The 16,337-nt window shown below is 45.6% G+C and overlaps 1 protein-coding gene across 1 annotated transcript in view; it reads right to left on the bottom strand.

The window, feature by feature from the left end:
- The window catches only part of EFHC1 (EF-hand domain containing 1), a 66,416-nt gene continuing 50,079 nt past the window's right edge, over nt 1–16,337 (bottom strand). The window contains exons 8-11 of the mRNA XM_081094835.1: nt 13,638–13,851; nt 11,852–11,999; nt 2,099–2,309; nt 1–686 (exon numbers count right to left, since the gene is read on the bottom strand). Coding sequence (XP_080950961.1) covers nt 615–686; nt 2,099–2,309; nt 11,852–11,999; nt 13,638–13,851 — 645 coding nt within the window. The 3' untranslated portion in view covers nt 1–614. The remainder of the gene's footprint in view (nt 687–2,098; nt 2,310–11,851; nt 12,000–13,637; nt 13,852–16,337) is intronic.

Here is a 16,337-nt window from a genome sequence, read left to right as displayed (position 1 = left end):
TCGATATAGAAAGAATGAGCTTTATTATAGGGAATGGTTCACGTGATTACAGTTGGTCAACAAGAAGAGCGTGAGAGCTGACGGTGTGGTTCCAGTCTGAAGGCCAGCAGGCTTTCTAATGTTTGAGTCAGAAGGCAGGAGAACACTGATGTTGCAGTTTGAAGGCATGCAGGAGGAATTCACTCTTACTCGCGAAGGTCAGCCTTTTGTTCTATTTAGACCTTTAATGAGTTGGAAGAGGCCCACCCACACTGGGAGGGCAGCCTGCTTTACTCAGTCCACCAACTCAAATGTTCATCCCACCCAGAAACACCCTCACAGACACCCAGGAATAACATTTGACCAAAGATCTAGGTTCCCCAAGGCCCAGTCAGCTCGACACATAAAGTTAACCATCACAACACCCCCATCTCTACCTCCCTCAATAAGGCACCAATCTTCTTACAAGATGCAATCTAACTTAGACTTCAGAAGTAGTGAAATATAAGAAACAAAAGAGAAAGGAATATACTTTCAAAGGCTTGATATACTTTCAAGCCTCTACAAAGAGTACAAGGTATATTTCAAAGTGAGGTCCAACCTCAAAACACCAGTGCGCCCTCTCCTCAGCCTGGTCAGTTTGAGAAAGCCCGGACAAAGTTGTAGTAGTTGATCTTGTCTTCTCCGTGAGAGCACATCCTGATTAACTGCAGGGGAGACAGAGAGCAGGTGGGACAGACATGAGGGCTGCCTGCTGCGTCACTGCAGGGCCCTATCAACACTGATCCCACCTTTGCAACCAGTGCAGCTTGTACACCCTCAGTTGGTTCTGAAGTGCTCCTGTGAACCCAGTGCATGGTCGGATATTACCCCCTCTCACAGTTAGTAAAATCAAACCTCAGGTGGAGTAAATGGCCTGGCCAAGATTTCAGAACCAATATTTGCATTTTTAAGGGCACTATCACTTTCAATTATTAAAAAAAGCAATTTTTATTGTTTTTATATTCAAAGACAAGACTTTGTCCACCCAGTCTGTGCAGAGTAAGACTCAAAATAGCGAGTTGGTGTTATGGCAGTCTAATAGAAAAATCTAGCTATGTCACTGCCCAAACCTGTCCCCTGAAACTCAGTTGTGAGTGATAGTAGACTGACTTGCGGTGGTTGCTTTCATAAGACACGTGCAAATCCACCCCACCCACCTTCCCTGTCCCGCTCTCACAGACTGCAATGCCTCTCTCTCATGTCAGCTCACACATAATACACATGACTTAAAATCTGGGGATGCTGTCAATCTGAGCTTTGGGAAGCTAAATGGGCTTTGGCCCATGGGAACAAATACCTTTCTTTCTGTCTCCTCCACTCCTAGCTAATGTCCCTGCCTACAAAATATCCTCGTCTCCAACCTAGTCACTTTAGCCCTAAGCAAAAGCCCTCCCCAAATGAATCTTACCTCTGAACATTCCTTTTTGCTAAAAGATCTTTAAGGTCTATAGCATCTCAGTCTTCTTAATCAATGAGAATGTCTCAATGACAGTAAGTCACAGTCATTGGCAAGGTGGGAAAAATTTTGTCTGACTTCTAGGGATCTGGCTAAAGGGGTCTATAAGGGGAAAAGGCATGAAATGCTCTCCTCAACTCATGAACATTTCTAAGAGGAGAATGTCCATGTCGCCATGGGGCCCCTCCTGACAGATGCCCCCACTGACTGCTGTCCCTGGGCAGCAGCCACGCCTTCTTCCATGCTAGTCCTCCAGATGGGCTAACGTACTTCTCGCTGTGAAGGATGCTACTGGCTGCCCACCAACCCGCTCAGCCCAGTGTCTGTGAGTTGCCCTGGGTGGCCGCCCCTCCAGGACCACCTCTGCTGCCCTCCTTCAGCCCCAAAATGTCTTATTAGCCTCTCTGCTGCCTAGCCACACCACCTACAGATGCCTTGCAACAGTAATGAGAACAGAAAGCCAATGAATCAAGGGAAAACCATAATCAGGACTGAACAGGAGACCTGACTTGAACACCCTAGATCTTCCCCAGTTAAAACGAAATACATATTTAATTGTCTTTAAGAGAGAATGAACGGTGCGCGGCCTTGCAATTACCTGGGAAAAGAACTCATACTGACCTCCTTAGTCAAGGAATCATCAACTGGGACGTTGAGAGTGCTACAGATTTTAAAGAACACCTCTTTGTCCACGAATCCTGTCGCCTCCTTGTCATAAACTTGGAATGCCTCTCGAATGTTATCTCTGCAGGGATGGTCTTTCACTTGCTTCTGGATTCTGTCTATTAATGCCTCCAGTTCCTGCATGCTTGGATCCACTCCCGTTACTTTTCTGTGGAGGAAGGAAGGAAATGATGGGCTATGGAATTTACTCTTGGCTACTCTTATCTCAGTGACCAAAGTTCTCACTTGGTGCAGTCCAGGAAACTTTTAATGGCAAACAGCTTCGACACAGAGCTGACCAATCGCTGAACACTGGCCCGCAGTGGCTGGCTGGTGGGTGACCTCTGCCTCAGGACAGCCTACCAGGGGCAGCGTCTGCACTGAAGCTCAGCCTCCCTGGCCGCCGTCAGAGCCAAATCTAACACCGCCACCATCCCAAGTGCCTTGTTTGTGGGAGTCGCATGATCTACTTCATCCACATGACATCATCTAAAAATAAATGTCTGAGTTTTAAAAATATTTCTCTATAGCTATGCAGTCAGGGGTCTCTCATACTTGAACACTCTCTCTCCAATTCACTCTTAAGTTTTGTGCAAGATTATCTATGAAAGCTAAGAGACTGCTCTATGTGATGGATTGAGAAGTTCAGGATCAGCACTTCCTGAAATGAAGAGAGATCAGAAGCCCAGAACGTTAGGAAAAAGGTCTATCCTTTCAAATCACAACCAGGATAAGCAAGAGCCAGATTTTTATTTCCTTTGAACATGATGGTACAGTTGTAAAATTAGCAGAAGGAAGCAAATAATAAAATCAAAGCAGAAATAAATGAAATAGAGACTAGAAAAATGGTAGTAAGATCAATAAAACTAAGAGGTCTTATCTTTTTTTTTTTAAAGATAACAAAAAATGACATACTTTTAGCTACACAAATTAAGGAAAGAGAAAAGACTCAAAAATGAAAGAGGAAACATTATAACTGCTAGCGGTTATACAAAGGATAAAAGAGACTATTATGAACAATCATACATCAACAAATGGATAACCTAAAAGAAATGGCTAAATTTCTAGAAATAAACCAAACAAAAAGTTCCTAGAAACATACAACTTAAAAAGATTGAATCATCAAGAAATAGGAAATCTGAATAAGCCATAACAAGTAGGAGATTGAATCAGTAACCAAAAGTCTCCCAAAAAAGAAAAATCCAGGACCAGATGGTTTCATTGGTGAATTCTACCAACATTTTAATAAGAATTAATAGCAAGCATTCTCAAACTCTTCCAAAAAAAAGTGAAGTGGAGGGAACACTCTTAAATTCATAATACAAGGCCAGTTGATACTAAGGACAAAGATGCTACAAGAAAAAAAAAATTCAGGCCAGTATCCCTGGTGAACACAGATGTAAATATCCTCAATAAAATAGTAGCAACCTTAATTCGACAATACACTAGGATGAGTAGGATTTATCCTTTGTATCAAGGATGGATGGTTCAACATATACAAATCAATAAATGTAATATATCACATTAATAGAATATAGGGTAAAAAGCATAATTATCTCAATAGATACATAAAAAGCACTTGACAAAACCTAACATCTTTTCATGATAAAAGCTCTCAACAAATCAGGTATAGAAGGAATGTAGCTCAGCCTTATAGAGGCCATATATGACAAGCCCACAGCTAGCATCACACCTCACAGTGAACAAGACAAGCATGCCCACTCTCACCACCTCTATTCAACACAGACCGAACAAGAGCAATCAGGCAAAAAGTAAATAAAATATATCCAAATAGGAAAGGGAAAAGTAAAACTATCTGTTTGCAGATGACAGGATCTTATATGTAGAAAACCTCAAGATGCCACTAAAAAACCTGTTAGAAGTAGTCAACATATTCAGTAAAATTCCTGGATACAAAAAATCAACATACATAAATCAGTAAAGAGAAATTAAGAAAATAATCCCATTCACAATAGCTTCTAAAACAATAAAATACTTAGGATTACATTTAACAAAGGAGGTGAAAGACCTGTGCACCAAAAATAAGACATTAATGAAAGAAATGGAAGAAGACTGTGTTCCTGGGTTGGCAGAATTAATATTGTTAAAATACCCATAATACCCAAAGTAATCCACAAATTTAATACAACCCCTATCAAAATTCCAATGGGATTTTTTACAGAAATTAAAAAACAAAAACAAATTCATATGGAACCATAAAAGACTCCAACTAGACAAAGTGATGTTGAAAAAGAACAAAGCTGGAGATATCACAGTGCCTGGTTTCAAACTATATAATAAGTTATAGTATTCAAAACAGTATGGTACTGGCATAAAAACAGACACATAAACCAATGGAGCAGAATAGAGAGCCCCAAAATAAACCCATGCATATATGGTAAACAAACCTTTGACAAGGCAACCAAGAATAATATACAATGGATCAAGAACAGTCTCTTCAATGAATGGTGGTGGAAAAACTGGCTATCTACATAATGAAATATATGGAATATCTATATCTATATATATGTACATATAGATCTATATCTGTATCTATATCTGTATATACAGATATAGATATATATAATGGAATATGTAAAATGTAATGGAGTATTATTTGCCATAAAAAAGAAAATCCTACCGTTTGAGACATGAATGAACCTAAAGGACATATACTTAGTGAAATAGCACAAAGAGAGAAAGACAAATACTGTATGATCGCATTTATGTGTGAAATCTTTTAAAAGTCAACCTTATAGAAACAGAGAGTAGAAATATGGTTGCCAGGGGCTAGGGGTTGGAGAATAAGGGGTATGTTGGCCAAAGGGTACAAACTCAGTTATGAAATGAAAAGTTCTGGGGAATCTAATGTATAGTATAGTACTTATAATAATACTGTGCTGTATACTTGAAATTTACTAAGAGAGTAGATCTTAAATATTCTACCATTTGTGTGACATAATAAGTGGTTACTATGTGACATGATAGGTGGGTTAATTGATTGTGGTAATCATTTCACAATGTATGTGTAGAATCTTGTGTACTTTAAATATACACAATTTTATTTGTCAATTATACCTCAATAAAGTTGGTGGGTAGGGGCTACTGTGATAGGTTTGAAGCTAAATTCTAGGATGACTGGTTTGGTAACAGTGTGTGAAATGGACGAAGGTAGAGAATGGAGGTGGGAAGGTGAGTTAGGAGACATTGTGGAAGCATAGGTAAGCAATGATGGGAGTATGGCAGACGTTGGGGGTTACCTGTCCCATATTCATCCTCTCCTCCTTCCTAATAGAGCTCTTCTTTTGTTTGAGCAGCAATTAGGAGTGGTCATGTGACACAGCCCAGACAATGAGCTGCAAGCAGAAGTTGCTAGGTGGGGCTTCTAGATAAGCCCTTTAAAAACAGGAAAGACATGATGAGACTGGCTGTTTGGTCTTTTCCCCTTTGTCTTCCTCTTCCTCCTAACTGGAATACAGATGCAGTGCTGGAAATGGAACGTTCACTTTGTGTCCACAGAATGAAAGAGCATATGGACAAAAGCTACTTGCTCAGGATGTCAGAGAAGAGAGAAAAAGTCAGGTCTCGGTTGTAGAACCACCATGCCAGCTTTGGACTGCTCACCTCCAGACATTGTGTTCCAGAAGAAACATATAACTCCACTGGCTTAACTAATTTCTAGTCTGCTTCTGTTGTTATGGCTATTGTTATTATGTGCAGACTGATTGAGTTCTTTACATTAGGAAATGGTGGTGAGAATGAAAAGGAGAAGTCAGAGGCAAGATACACACACACACACACACACACACACACACACAGCGACCGGAAAGGCAGAACGACCAAAACAACCGGAATGAACGGTGGCTATGACATGCACTGCGACAGCCAACCAGCCTGATTTGGGCCCCTATCAGCTGCCCACCCTGGGCTGCCCGGCTCCTGATCAGCCCCCAACACCCTGATCCCGGGCAGGGCTGGCTGGCCAACCACCTGTGGCCCCTACCCTCTGCCAGCCCGGCCAGATGGGCCCCCATCGGGGCAGGCTGGCTGGACCCCACCCATGCACAAAGTCATGCACCAGGACTCTAGCTGTAGAATAAAATGAAAAGAAATTAGCGGCTAATTGAATATGGTATCTCTAAGGTCTCACATTAAGGCCAGTGGAACTCTGCTGTGATTGAGAGAAAGAGGGGAATGGGCATTGTTTGCCTCCTGTGTGCCAGACACTATGTGGAAGATCTTGGGGCTTAAAGAAATGAGAATATTTGGAAATGTCTATATGGGAAAGATGGCTGGAAGTGAAAAAGAGGGTTTTGAAAGGATCCTTGAGCAGGGGTGGGAAGGCCCTCTTGAAGCTGAAGAGCACAACCGGGCATGCTAACAGAACAAGAATAATATATATGAACATGTGTCTTTTCATGCTATTCATACATGTAGATTCCCCATAGATGGGTTATCTGCAAATCTGCGTTCAGTGTATTGCAATGAGGGCCCAAAACCCAAAAAGAACTTCAGAGGAAGTCAATAATTACCTATGCATTATTTTTTGTTTTTTAAATTCTCACCTGGGGATATTTTTTCCATTGATTTTTAGAGAGAGTGGAAGGGAGGGGGAGAGACAGAGAGAGAGAAACATCCATGTGAGAGAGACACATGGATTGGTTGCCTCTTGCAGGTGTCCCAACTGGGGCAGGGATAGAGCCAGCAATAGGTAAGTGCCCTTGAAGGGAATTGAAACCCCCACTCTTCGGTCCACAGACCATGCTCTAAGCACAGAGTAAAACCAGTAGGACACCTATGCACTGTTTTAATTTTCTGGCTCAGAAAGAGAAAATGGCTAACTCCCAATTTCACCATCCTGTAATTGGCACTTGATATAAAAAGACTTAGGCCTGGCAAGTACTGGGGATGCCCCTTTCAATGATGAGTCAAATAAAGGATTTGTGTTTCCTTCCAGGTAGTGGATGGATTCTTTACCAGATGGGAGGAGTTAGAAGCCAAAGACAGAATGGCTGGAAGGCACGGAAGGCCTGCCACCTGGATTCCAAGCATTTTTCTCTCTCTCTCTCTGAGTCATCACAGGAGCAGGGGAGGAGAGAAAGTGAGGATCAGAATAAGGATAGCAACAGACCTAACCCAGAACTTGATTTCTCTTTATCTGTATTGGTATCTCATTTCAAGTGCCTTAGCACCATCTTTTTATCATTACTAACCCAGAGCAAAAATTTTAAAAATCCTACTGGTAGTACGCCAAAGGAGGAAGCTTACCAGTGTCGTCGGTACTTGCATAGACATGAAAAAATTACAGAAAAGAATTCTGAAAAGTAGTTGAATTAAATGTACAACCATGAACCTCAACTCTGCCCTTAATGCTGCCACCACCAAACCATGCTTCCCCAGTCCACTCACCTCCCACTTTCCCTGGAGCTGCCATATTTCATCAGTCCTGAGACATTTTTTTCCACATTTCTGAATTTAGCATGTAGTTTTTAACTGTTGGTGAATTACAATTATAACTGTTGTGTTTTCTTTCTTAGTACAGATTTTAAAAATGTGATATATTTACTTTTTATATTTATTTAGTCAATAGATTAGAGCATTTCACAACCTTCCTCTCTCCTGAAACCTCCAATATCTCCCCAACCTCATTCTTCTTACTCTATAACTACATTGAGAACACAACCAGCAAAACCCCTCAACCATATCTACCCACCTACCAGCATCTGTACCCATACACTCCGCCTTCCTGTTACCACAGATCAAGGTTTCAAAGAGCAATCCCAGAACATCTGGAGGTTCCTGAGACCCTTGGCTGGGGCGGGGGGTGGAGGGGGGTCTGTGAGGTCAAAACTATTTTCATAATAATACTAAAACATTATTTGCTTTTTTACGCATTTTCTCAAAAATGCACAGTGGAATTTTCCAAAGGTTACATGATCAATGACATTGCAGTAGGCTCATCACAGAAGCAGATGAAAATAGAGCTGTCTTCTATTAAAAAAGTCAGATATTAAAGACACTTGCAAAATAATTTATAAAACAGTGCTACTCTTTTCACTGAATTTTTTTGTTTGGGAGAATATAGTCATTTTTCAGAAAATCGTGTTATTTACATTAAAATGAAATGAGTTTATTATTGTTTTTAAAACATTAATATTTTAAATGTCAGATATAATTCCTAACATGGTATATTTAATAGATATAAACCACATAAGCAAAAACCCTTTCAGGTTCTGAATAATTTTTAAGAGTATATTGGTGTCCTGAGACCAAAAAGTTTGAGAACTGCCAGAGATGGCTAGTGCTTCTCTTTAAAACCAGTTCCTCCACCTGTGTACTGAGCTCCACCCTCTCTCACATACTCCACAAATCCCCCCTCTCTCATACACAGTTGTCTATGTCTTTCCCTCTCCACAGAATCATTCCCATTCACATACAAACATGCTATTTTAAAAACAGAACTCTTCTCTTAACTCTTCTTCCACCAGCTACTACTCCATTTCTGTTGTCCTTTGCATCAAGCTTCCTCAAAATATTTGTCTATCCTTCCATTCTTGAATTCCTCTCTTCCCCCTTCCCTCTTAAATCCACTCCAATCAGGTTTTCTCACCCTCCCATTCAACTGAAACTTTTTATAAAAGTCCTGGATGTCCCCTACATTGCTACATTCCCCAGTGGACAAAATTATTCTGTCTTTCTTCATATACAGGTGAGTTTCACTTTGCATAGTTCCAATGTGCACAAATTTCAGTTGCCACTGTTTAAATAGCCCAGCCTCTCAACAACATGGTTCAAATTTCAGTCACCGCAGTTTATTAGCTGTGAGTAACTGCAACAAGTGCAAACTCACTGTCAGGTTGTCAGCCTACTAAATCACCACAGAAATAACAGGTGCATATCATGACCAGTGGCCATCACAACACTTCTTCCAGAGCCTCTCTGACTGGTCGCTGGGCACCTGTTTTTCAGTTCACACTTAGCAATTGTGCAGCTAAGTTGCCTCCTTGTCTCTCAGTGATAAACCCACATGATGTTTTACAGAGAACTGACCAACAAAGGTGAAAATGCAGCAAAGAAATAAAACATGATAATACTAGAAGTATTATGTACTTATATTATTATCTGTAATAATAAAATTATAATATGCAAATCAACCGAACGACCCCGAACAGCAGAACGACCGTCGGATGACCTTCCAGATAACCATGCTATGACACACACTGGCACCAGGCCAGCCAAAGCAGATGCAATGTGATTGGTTGGGGGGCCCCACCATCACCCCACGATCACCCCACAGTGGGAGGCCTAGGCCACTGTCCAGCAGGGCGATCGATCGGGGGGGGGGGGGGGGGGAGGGGCTCCACAACTGCCCCAAAGAGGGAGACTCAGGCTACCTGCCGGTGGCGCTGCAGTGGGTTGGCAGGGCCTCCCTCCACGGAGCCATCGATCACAGAGCCCCGCCATCAATCGCCCCACAGAGGGAGGCCCAGGCCAGCAAAGCAATCGCACCCCACACCTGTTGCCTGCAGAGGAAGGCGACAGGTGGCGGGGGAGGCGGGCTAGCACCACACAGATGGCAAGCAGTGGCAGCAGCGGGGGTGGAGCCAGCTGCTGGCAGCCAGGGCAAGGAAAGCCCCGATAGGCCCTGATCGCTGGCCAGGCCTAGGGACCCTACATGAGAGTTCCCATATTGTGAGAGGGTGCAGGCCGGGCTGAGGGGGACACACCCCCCTCTGTTCATGAATTTCAAGCACAAGGACTCTAGTCTATAATAATAAAAGTGTAATATGCTAATTAGACCAGACAACTAGATGACCTTCCAGACAAAGCTGGGGCTGCGAGGTCCAAGGCAAGCTTCCGCAGCTGCAAGGGCCAAGCCCCTTGCACAAATTTCGTGCAATGGGCCTCTAGAATATCCTATCTAATAATAGACAAACATGGTAATTAACCATACCTCCGCTACACTTCCCATTGATGGCGGCCAGCAGCCAGGCAGCTGAAGCGAACAGGAGGCTTGCTTGCTCCAGTGATGGAGGAAGCCAAGGTTCCCGCCTGCCGTGGCCCAGCTCTGAGCGCTGCACTCTAAACAACAATGTTGCAATTATAGAAGCTAAATAAACCCAGAAACCTGCTTTCAGCCAGCCGGCCTTGGAGCTGGAGCCGCAACAAAGTTTCAATTACAGAAGGTAAATAAATCCCAGAATTAAAAAAAAAAAAAGAAAGAAAGGAGAGACTGGGAGCTTCAGTTGCAGGCTTGGCCCGCCTGAAAACGGCCCTCAGCCCTTCATCCAGACTGGCCAGGCACCCCAGTGGGGACCCCCACCCTAAAGGGGGTGCAGGCAGCCTGAAAACAGCCCTCAGCCCCTCATCCAGGCTGGCCAGGCACCTCAGTGGAGACACCATTCAGGGCAAACCAGCTGGCCCCCACCGGTGCACCAGGCCTCTATCCTATATAGCAAAAGGGTAATATGCAAACTGACCCTAACAGCAGAAAGACTGGGACTGATTGGTCGCTATGACACACACCACCAGGGGGCAGAAGCTCAATGAAGGAGCTGCCCTCTGGTGGTCAGTGAGCTCCCACATGGAGGAGCTCTGCTCAGCCACAAGTCAGGCTGATAACTGCCAGTACAGCGGTGGTGGTGGGAGCCTCTCCTGCCTCCTCAGCAGCGCTAAGGATGTCCGACTGCAGCTTAGGTCTGCTCCCCGCTGGCAAGTGGACATACCCCCAGGGCTGCCGGGCTGCCAGAGGGATGTTTGATTGCCAGCTTAGGACCAATCCCCTGGGGAGCAGGCCTCAGCCAGCAGATGGTCATCCCCCGAGGGGTCCCAGACTGTGGGAGGGTACAGGCCGGGCTGAGGGACCTCCCCCCACCCCACCGAGTGCACAAATTTTTGTGCACTGGGCCTCTAGTCCTATCTAATAAAAGAGAAACATGCAAATTGACCATAACCCAGACACCCTTCCCATTGGCTAATCAGCAGGATATGCAAATTAACTGCCAACCAAGATGGCGGCCGGCAGCCACGCAGCTGAAGTGAACAGGAGGCTTGCTTGCTCCAGTGATGGAGGAAGCCAATGTTCCCGGCCTGCGCTGCCAGCCTCTGAGCTGCACTCTAAGAAACTATGTTGCAATTATAGAAGCTAACCAAGCTCCAGAGACCTGCTTTCAGCCAGCTTCGGCCTCAGAGCTTAGAGCTGCTGTGATGGCAACAGAGTTCCAATTACAGAAGCCAAACAGACCCAGAAACCTGCTTTCAGCCCTCAGAGCTGGAGCAGGCTCTCAGCTCCAGTGATAGCTATAGAAGGTAAATAAATCCCAGAATAAAAAAAAAAAGAAAAAAAGGAGAGGCTGGGAGCTTAAGTTGCCCTCCAGCCTGAAAATGGCTCTCAGGCCCTTACCCAGACTGGCCAGGCACCCCAATGGGGACCCCCACCCTGAAGGAGGTGTGACCAGCTGCAAACAGCCTTCAGCCCGTCATCCAGGCTGGCCAGGCACCCCAGTGGGGACCCCCACCCTGAAGGGGGTGTGACCAGCTGCAAACAGCCTTCAGCCCATCATCCAGGCTGCCCAGGCACCCTATGTATGACTAATAACTCCTACTTGGTGAAAATCTAAAATGGGATTACCCATTCAATTTATCAAGAACTATTTCCTGAATATCTCACATGTGCCAGAGCCAAAATGCTCCCTAGACAATCAAACATACTTTTCCAACTTTGGTGCAGAAGCTTCTCGCTTTTGAACATAGTTCTGAATCGACAAGAGTGCCTCTGGTGAATACTGGGCAGCGTTACTTTCCATATATCTCAAGACATAGTCGTCTGTGTCCAGGATGATGAACCGGTGGCCAAACACTGGGGAGAAGGCAGAGATACACTCACCTTGGTTATGCTTTTATCATGCAATCAGGAGTAAATACTGACCCTCCAATGACAAATTCACAGACATGCACATGCATGCACAGTGAACTTTCAAAACTCTCGAAACTTATATGCAGTCATTTGTTCAGTGTTAGGAAGCTCAGGATCTATATTTATACCCCTGCTCCCCCAAATGCAACCAATTCACAGTTTAATTGGGAAGGAAGGAGATTAAGACATTGGACCACATATCTACACTAATAAAAGAGAAACATGGTAATTGGCGTACGACCGCTACCCTTTTCATTGGCTAATCAGGGAGATATGCAAATTAACTGTCAGCCAAGATGGCGGCTGGCAGCCAGGCAGCTTCAAACTAACATGAGGCTTGCTTGCCTCAGTGATGGAGGATCGTTGGAGGAAACCAACGTTCCCCGCCTGCGGCTGCAGGCCTCTGAGCAGGCAGTTTAAGAAACATTGTAACAAATACCGCCGGACTTCAGCCAGCAGATTCGCAACATTGTAAGCAAAGGCCAGAAACCTACTTTCAGCCGCGGAGGCAGGCCTAAGAGCTGGAGCCAAGCCTCAAGGTAAAGCTGGCCCAGTTTAAAAAAAAAAAAAGAAAAAAGGAGCGGTTGGGAACTTCAGTCACTCCCAGCCTGAAAACAGCCCTCAGCCCCTCACCCAGACTGGCCAGGCACCCCAGTGGGGACCCCTACCCTAATCCAGGACACCCTTCAGGGCAAACCAGCCGGCCCCACCCATGCACCAGGCCTCTACCCTATATAGTAAAAGGGTAATATGCCTCCCGGCACCGGGATCAGCGTGACAGGGGGCAGCGCCCAAACCCCCTGATCGCCCTGTGGCTCTGTGTGTGACAGGGGGCGGGGCCCCAACCCCCTGAGCAGCCCTGCTCTGTGCCTGATAGGGGGGAGCTCCCCCACCCCCCCCCCACCCCCCACGGGCCCTGCTCTCTGTGTGACGGGGTAGAGCCATAACCTCCCCATCAGCCCTGCCCTGAGTGTGAGAGTGGCGGCACCCCAACCCCCTGATTGGCCCTGTTCTGTGGGCGATAGAGGGCGGTGCCCCAACCCCCTGATGGGCCCTGCTCTGTGAGTGACAGGGGGCAGCGCCCCAACCCCGATTGGCCCTGCTCTATGCGTGACGGGGTGGCGCCATAACCTCCCCATCGACCCTGCCTTGAGTGTGACAGGGGACGGTGCCCCAACCCCCCAATTGGCCCTACCCTGAGCGTGACTGAGGGTGGCATCACAACCTCCCAATCTGCCCTGCTCTGTGCATGACGGGGCGGCGCCCCAACTCCCCAATCGGCCCTGCTCTGAGCCCGACCAGGGGCTGCACCTAGGGATTGGGTCTGCCCTCTGCCACCCGGGAGCAGGCCTAAGCCAGCAGGTCGTTATCTCCCGAGGGGTCCCAGATTGCGAGAGGGCACAGGCCGGGCTGAGGGACCCCCCCATTCCCCCCAAGTGCACAAATTTTTGTGCACCGGGCCTCTAGTGTAAGGATATTAGCTTTGTCTCTGCTGGAATGCAGCCCACTTGTCTCTTACAAGGGTTACTTAAATTTAACTCACTTGGCTAGTCAGAAAGCCTAACCTGGGTTTAGACCTACCATCAATCACAGCACCAATGAAGAAGTCACTAGGGCTATAGTAGATGGGGTTTCCCGGCGGAGAGTGTGGTTTGGCAACTTTTGTTCTGCCAAGGTACTTGCCCCCAATGATACCAGAATTGCGAATAGGAGGCTCAAAGATACTGATCATGTCAGTGGCTAGAAAATAAGAGAAGACAAATCGGCGGTCTTTGTCTTCTGGGTAGGGGGATTCCTAGAAAAGTGAAAAAAAAAAAAGGTATTATGAAAGTACATGAATTATCTAGATGCCCCCAAGTAAAATACCTATAGGGATTAGGTTTATTATGTAAATCTATTACATAAAGTATAATATAAATGAACAGTATGGGAGGGACTCTGGTGGCTGGGAAAGGACATGGCTCATCTAAAGGCTGCCCCAACTCAACTGCAGTTGATAGTTGCCTCATGGGAATGTAGGCCCAATGCTGCTAGATCCTCCAATTTTGCATGAGAAGATAGCAATCTGGAGTACTGTATAAAGCCCTGGCTTGAAAACACTGACCTAAACTCTCTCAAGCACCATGCACACCAACAAAGCACGTAGGTCACCACATTCTGCCCATAGGCTGCCAGTGTGAGACCTCCTGGCTGACATTAGGTTCAACTTCGTGGGCACTATGATGCCTGTGCAGAGTTTAGTTCTTTAAACAAATCCATTTACATACATAATTTTAAAAGAAAATTTAAGAAGGGAGGAATTGTAGAGTTAAAAGTGATTCTGAGAAACTATCATGTAGACAAGACTTCTCCCAAATCAACTCGCTGAGAGTGATCATATAACCTTTAAGCCACAAATTCCAGGTGGAACAAGCTTAAAAACAGACATGCTTATTCCTGACTAAAATCTTCCCATATCACACTTTTCGCACCCATCTTCTCATTTAGACCAGGGACTTGTGTAATCATTTCTCATTTGCTGCAGAAAGACACTGGGTTTCCTCTTAGTAAGATAATTTCCGCATTCCCTAATCTAATGGTTTCCAAACGTTTTTGATTGGATACCCCTGTAAAATTAAAAACAACAACAACACCACATCCACAATATAGTTAATAAAAATCAAACCATATCACTCCTCTATTCTCAAACTTCCAGAGACTTCCCATCACACTTAGAATAAAATATAAAGTTCTGAGCAGGGCCACAGGCAAGGCCATAGCAAGGGGGTTGGGGACTCATCCTTCAGAGCAGCGGTCGCCAACCGGGGCTCCGAAGACCACTGGTGGTCCGTGAGGTCTGAAAGGTTGGTGACCGCTGCTTCAGAGTGTTTGTGATGAGCTGAATGGCTATACCCTCTATTTTTACCAGGCCAGGGAAAACCCTTTGAAAATTACCACAACCAGAATATCACTTCTTTTTTCCTTTAACCATAGGAAGGTACACACTAATTCTTTATTAATATTAGTCTTGCCGAAACCGGTTTGGCTCAGTGGATAGAGCGTCGGCCTGCGGACTGAGGGGTCCCGGGTTCGATTGCGGTCGAGGGCATGTACCTGGGTTGCGGGCATATCCCCAGTGGGAGATGTGCAGGAGGCAGCTGATCGATGTTTCTCTCTCATCGATGTTTCTAACTGTCTGTCTCTCTCCCTTCCACTCTGTAAAAAATCAATAAAATATATTTTTAAAAAAAATATTAGTCTTATTGGTATTCTTTTAAATGATTTTTTTTTTTTACTTTGAACTCTAACACACAGAGAAAATGACCAAACCGCCCCCCCAAATGTACAGGTCAAAAAATTTTCATAAAGTGAACACCCAGGTAACCACCATCCAGGTCAAGAAACAACACTGACAGAACCTAGAAAGCACTCTCCCAATCAATACCCTATCCTTCCCCCACCCAAGAAGCCACTGTCTTAAGTTTACGGTTTTCTTTAGTTTTACCACAAAGCAGGCATCCCTAAACAGTTCTGTTTTGCCTGTTTTTTAAAAATCTTAATATAGACCAAATGAGATCCATCCAGCAGAGCTGCTCCAGCCTACTGCTAATCCACAACCCCAGAGACAGGCGCTCCATCTAAATGCAGATGGCGGCGATATAGGCAGACGCGTCCCAGGTCGTGTCCCGGAGCAAATGGAGTCAGCAGCTGAAACTAGTAACACCCACACCGAATTGGCGAAATTGCTCAGCTGGTGAGACGGTTTGCAGCCGAGAAGAGCAGAACTCCCCAGGAAAGGTAAAAAAAAAACCAGGGATTTGGGCAGGAAAGTTTGCCAGACCTCTGAACCCAGAGAGTCGGAGGGAGACCGCGCGGCAGCCGCGTCCCTTGGGACAGGCACAGCCCCTGACGGGGGGAAAGGAGAACCGCGGGATTCCTGGCGCCGCCGGGGGAATTGAGAGCTCAGTGCTGTGATCACAGAGGACTGAGCCTAAAGGGGGCAGCCTGAAGAGCTGACCAGACCATGCAGTCTCGGTAAGAGAAGAAGCTTACAGAAACCAAGCCTTCCCCGTTTCCGCGGCCGGCGTTTGTTTGTTTTCACTGAATCCTGTTCATGGGACATTTCGGATACAGACACTCACCTGTGCTGAAGAGAGGGAGAGTGTGCGGAGGAGTGGAATCTGGGGAGAGACTGAGGAGAGAGGGGGAGCCGGGAGAGGTGGCAGCGAATTGAGTGCTGAGACACCCCTGAGCACAGGACTGGGGCAGCCATTCTCTCAGGAGAGTGAGACTCCTCCCCCC

This window comes from Myotis nattereri (genome assembly GCF_964212035.1).
Source record: "Myotis nattereri genome assembly, chromosome: 6".
NCBI lineage: Eukaryota > Metazoa > Chordata > Mammalia > Chiroptera > Vespertilionidae > Myotis > Myotis nattereri.
This window is presented reverse-complemented; position numbering and strand designations above follow the sequence as displayed.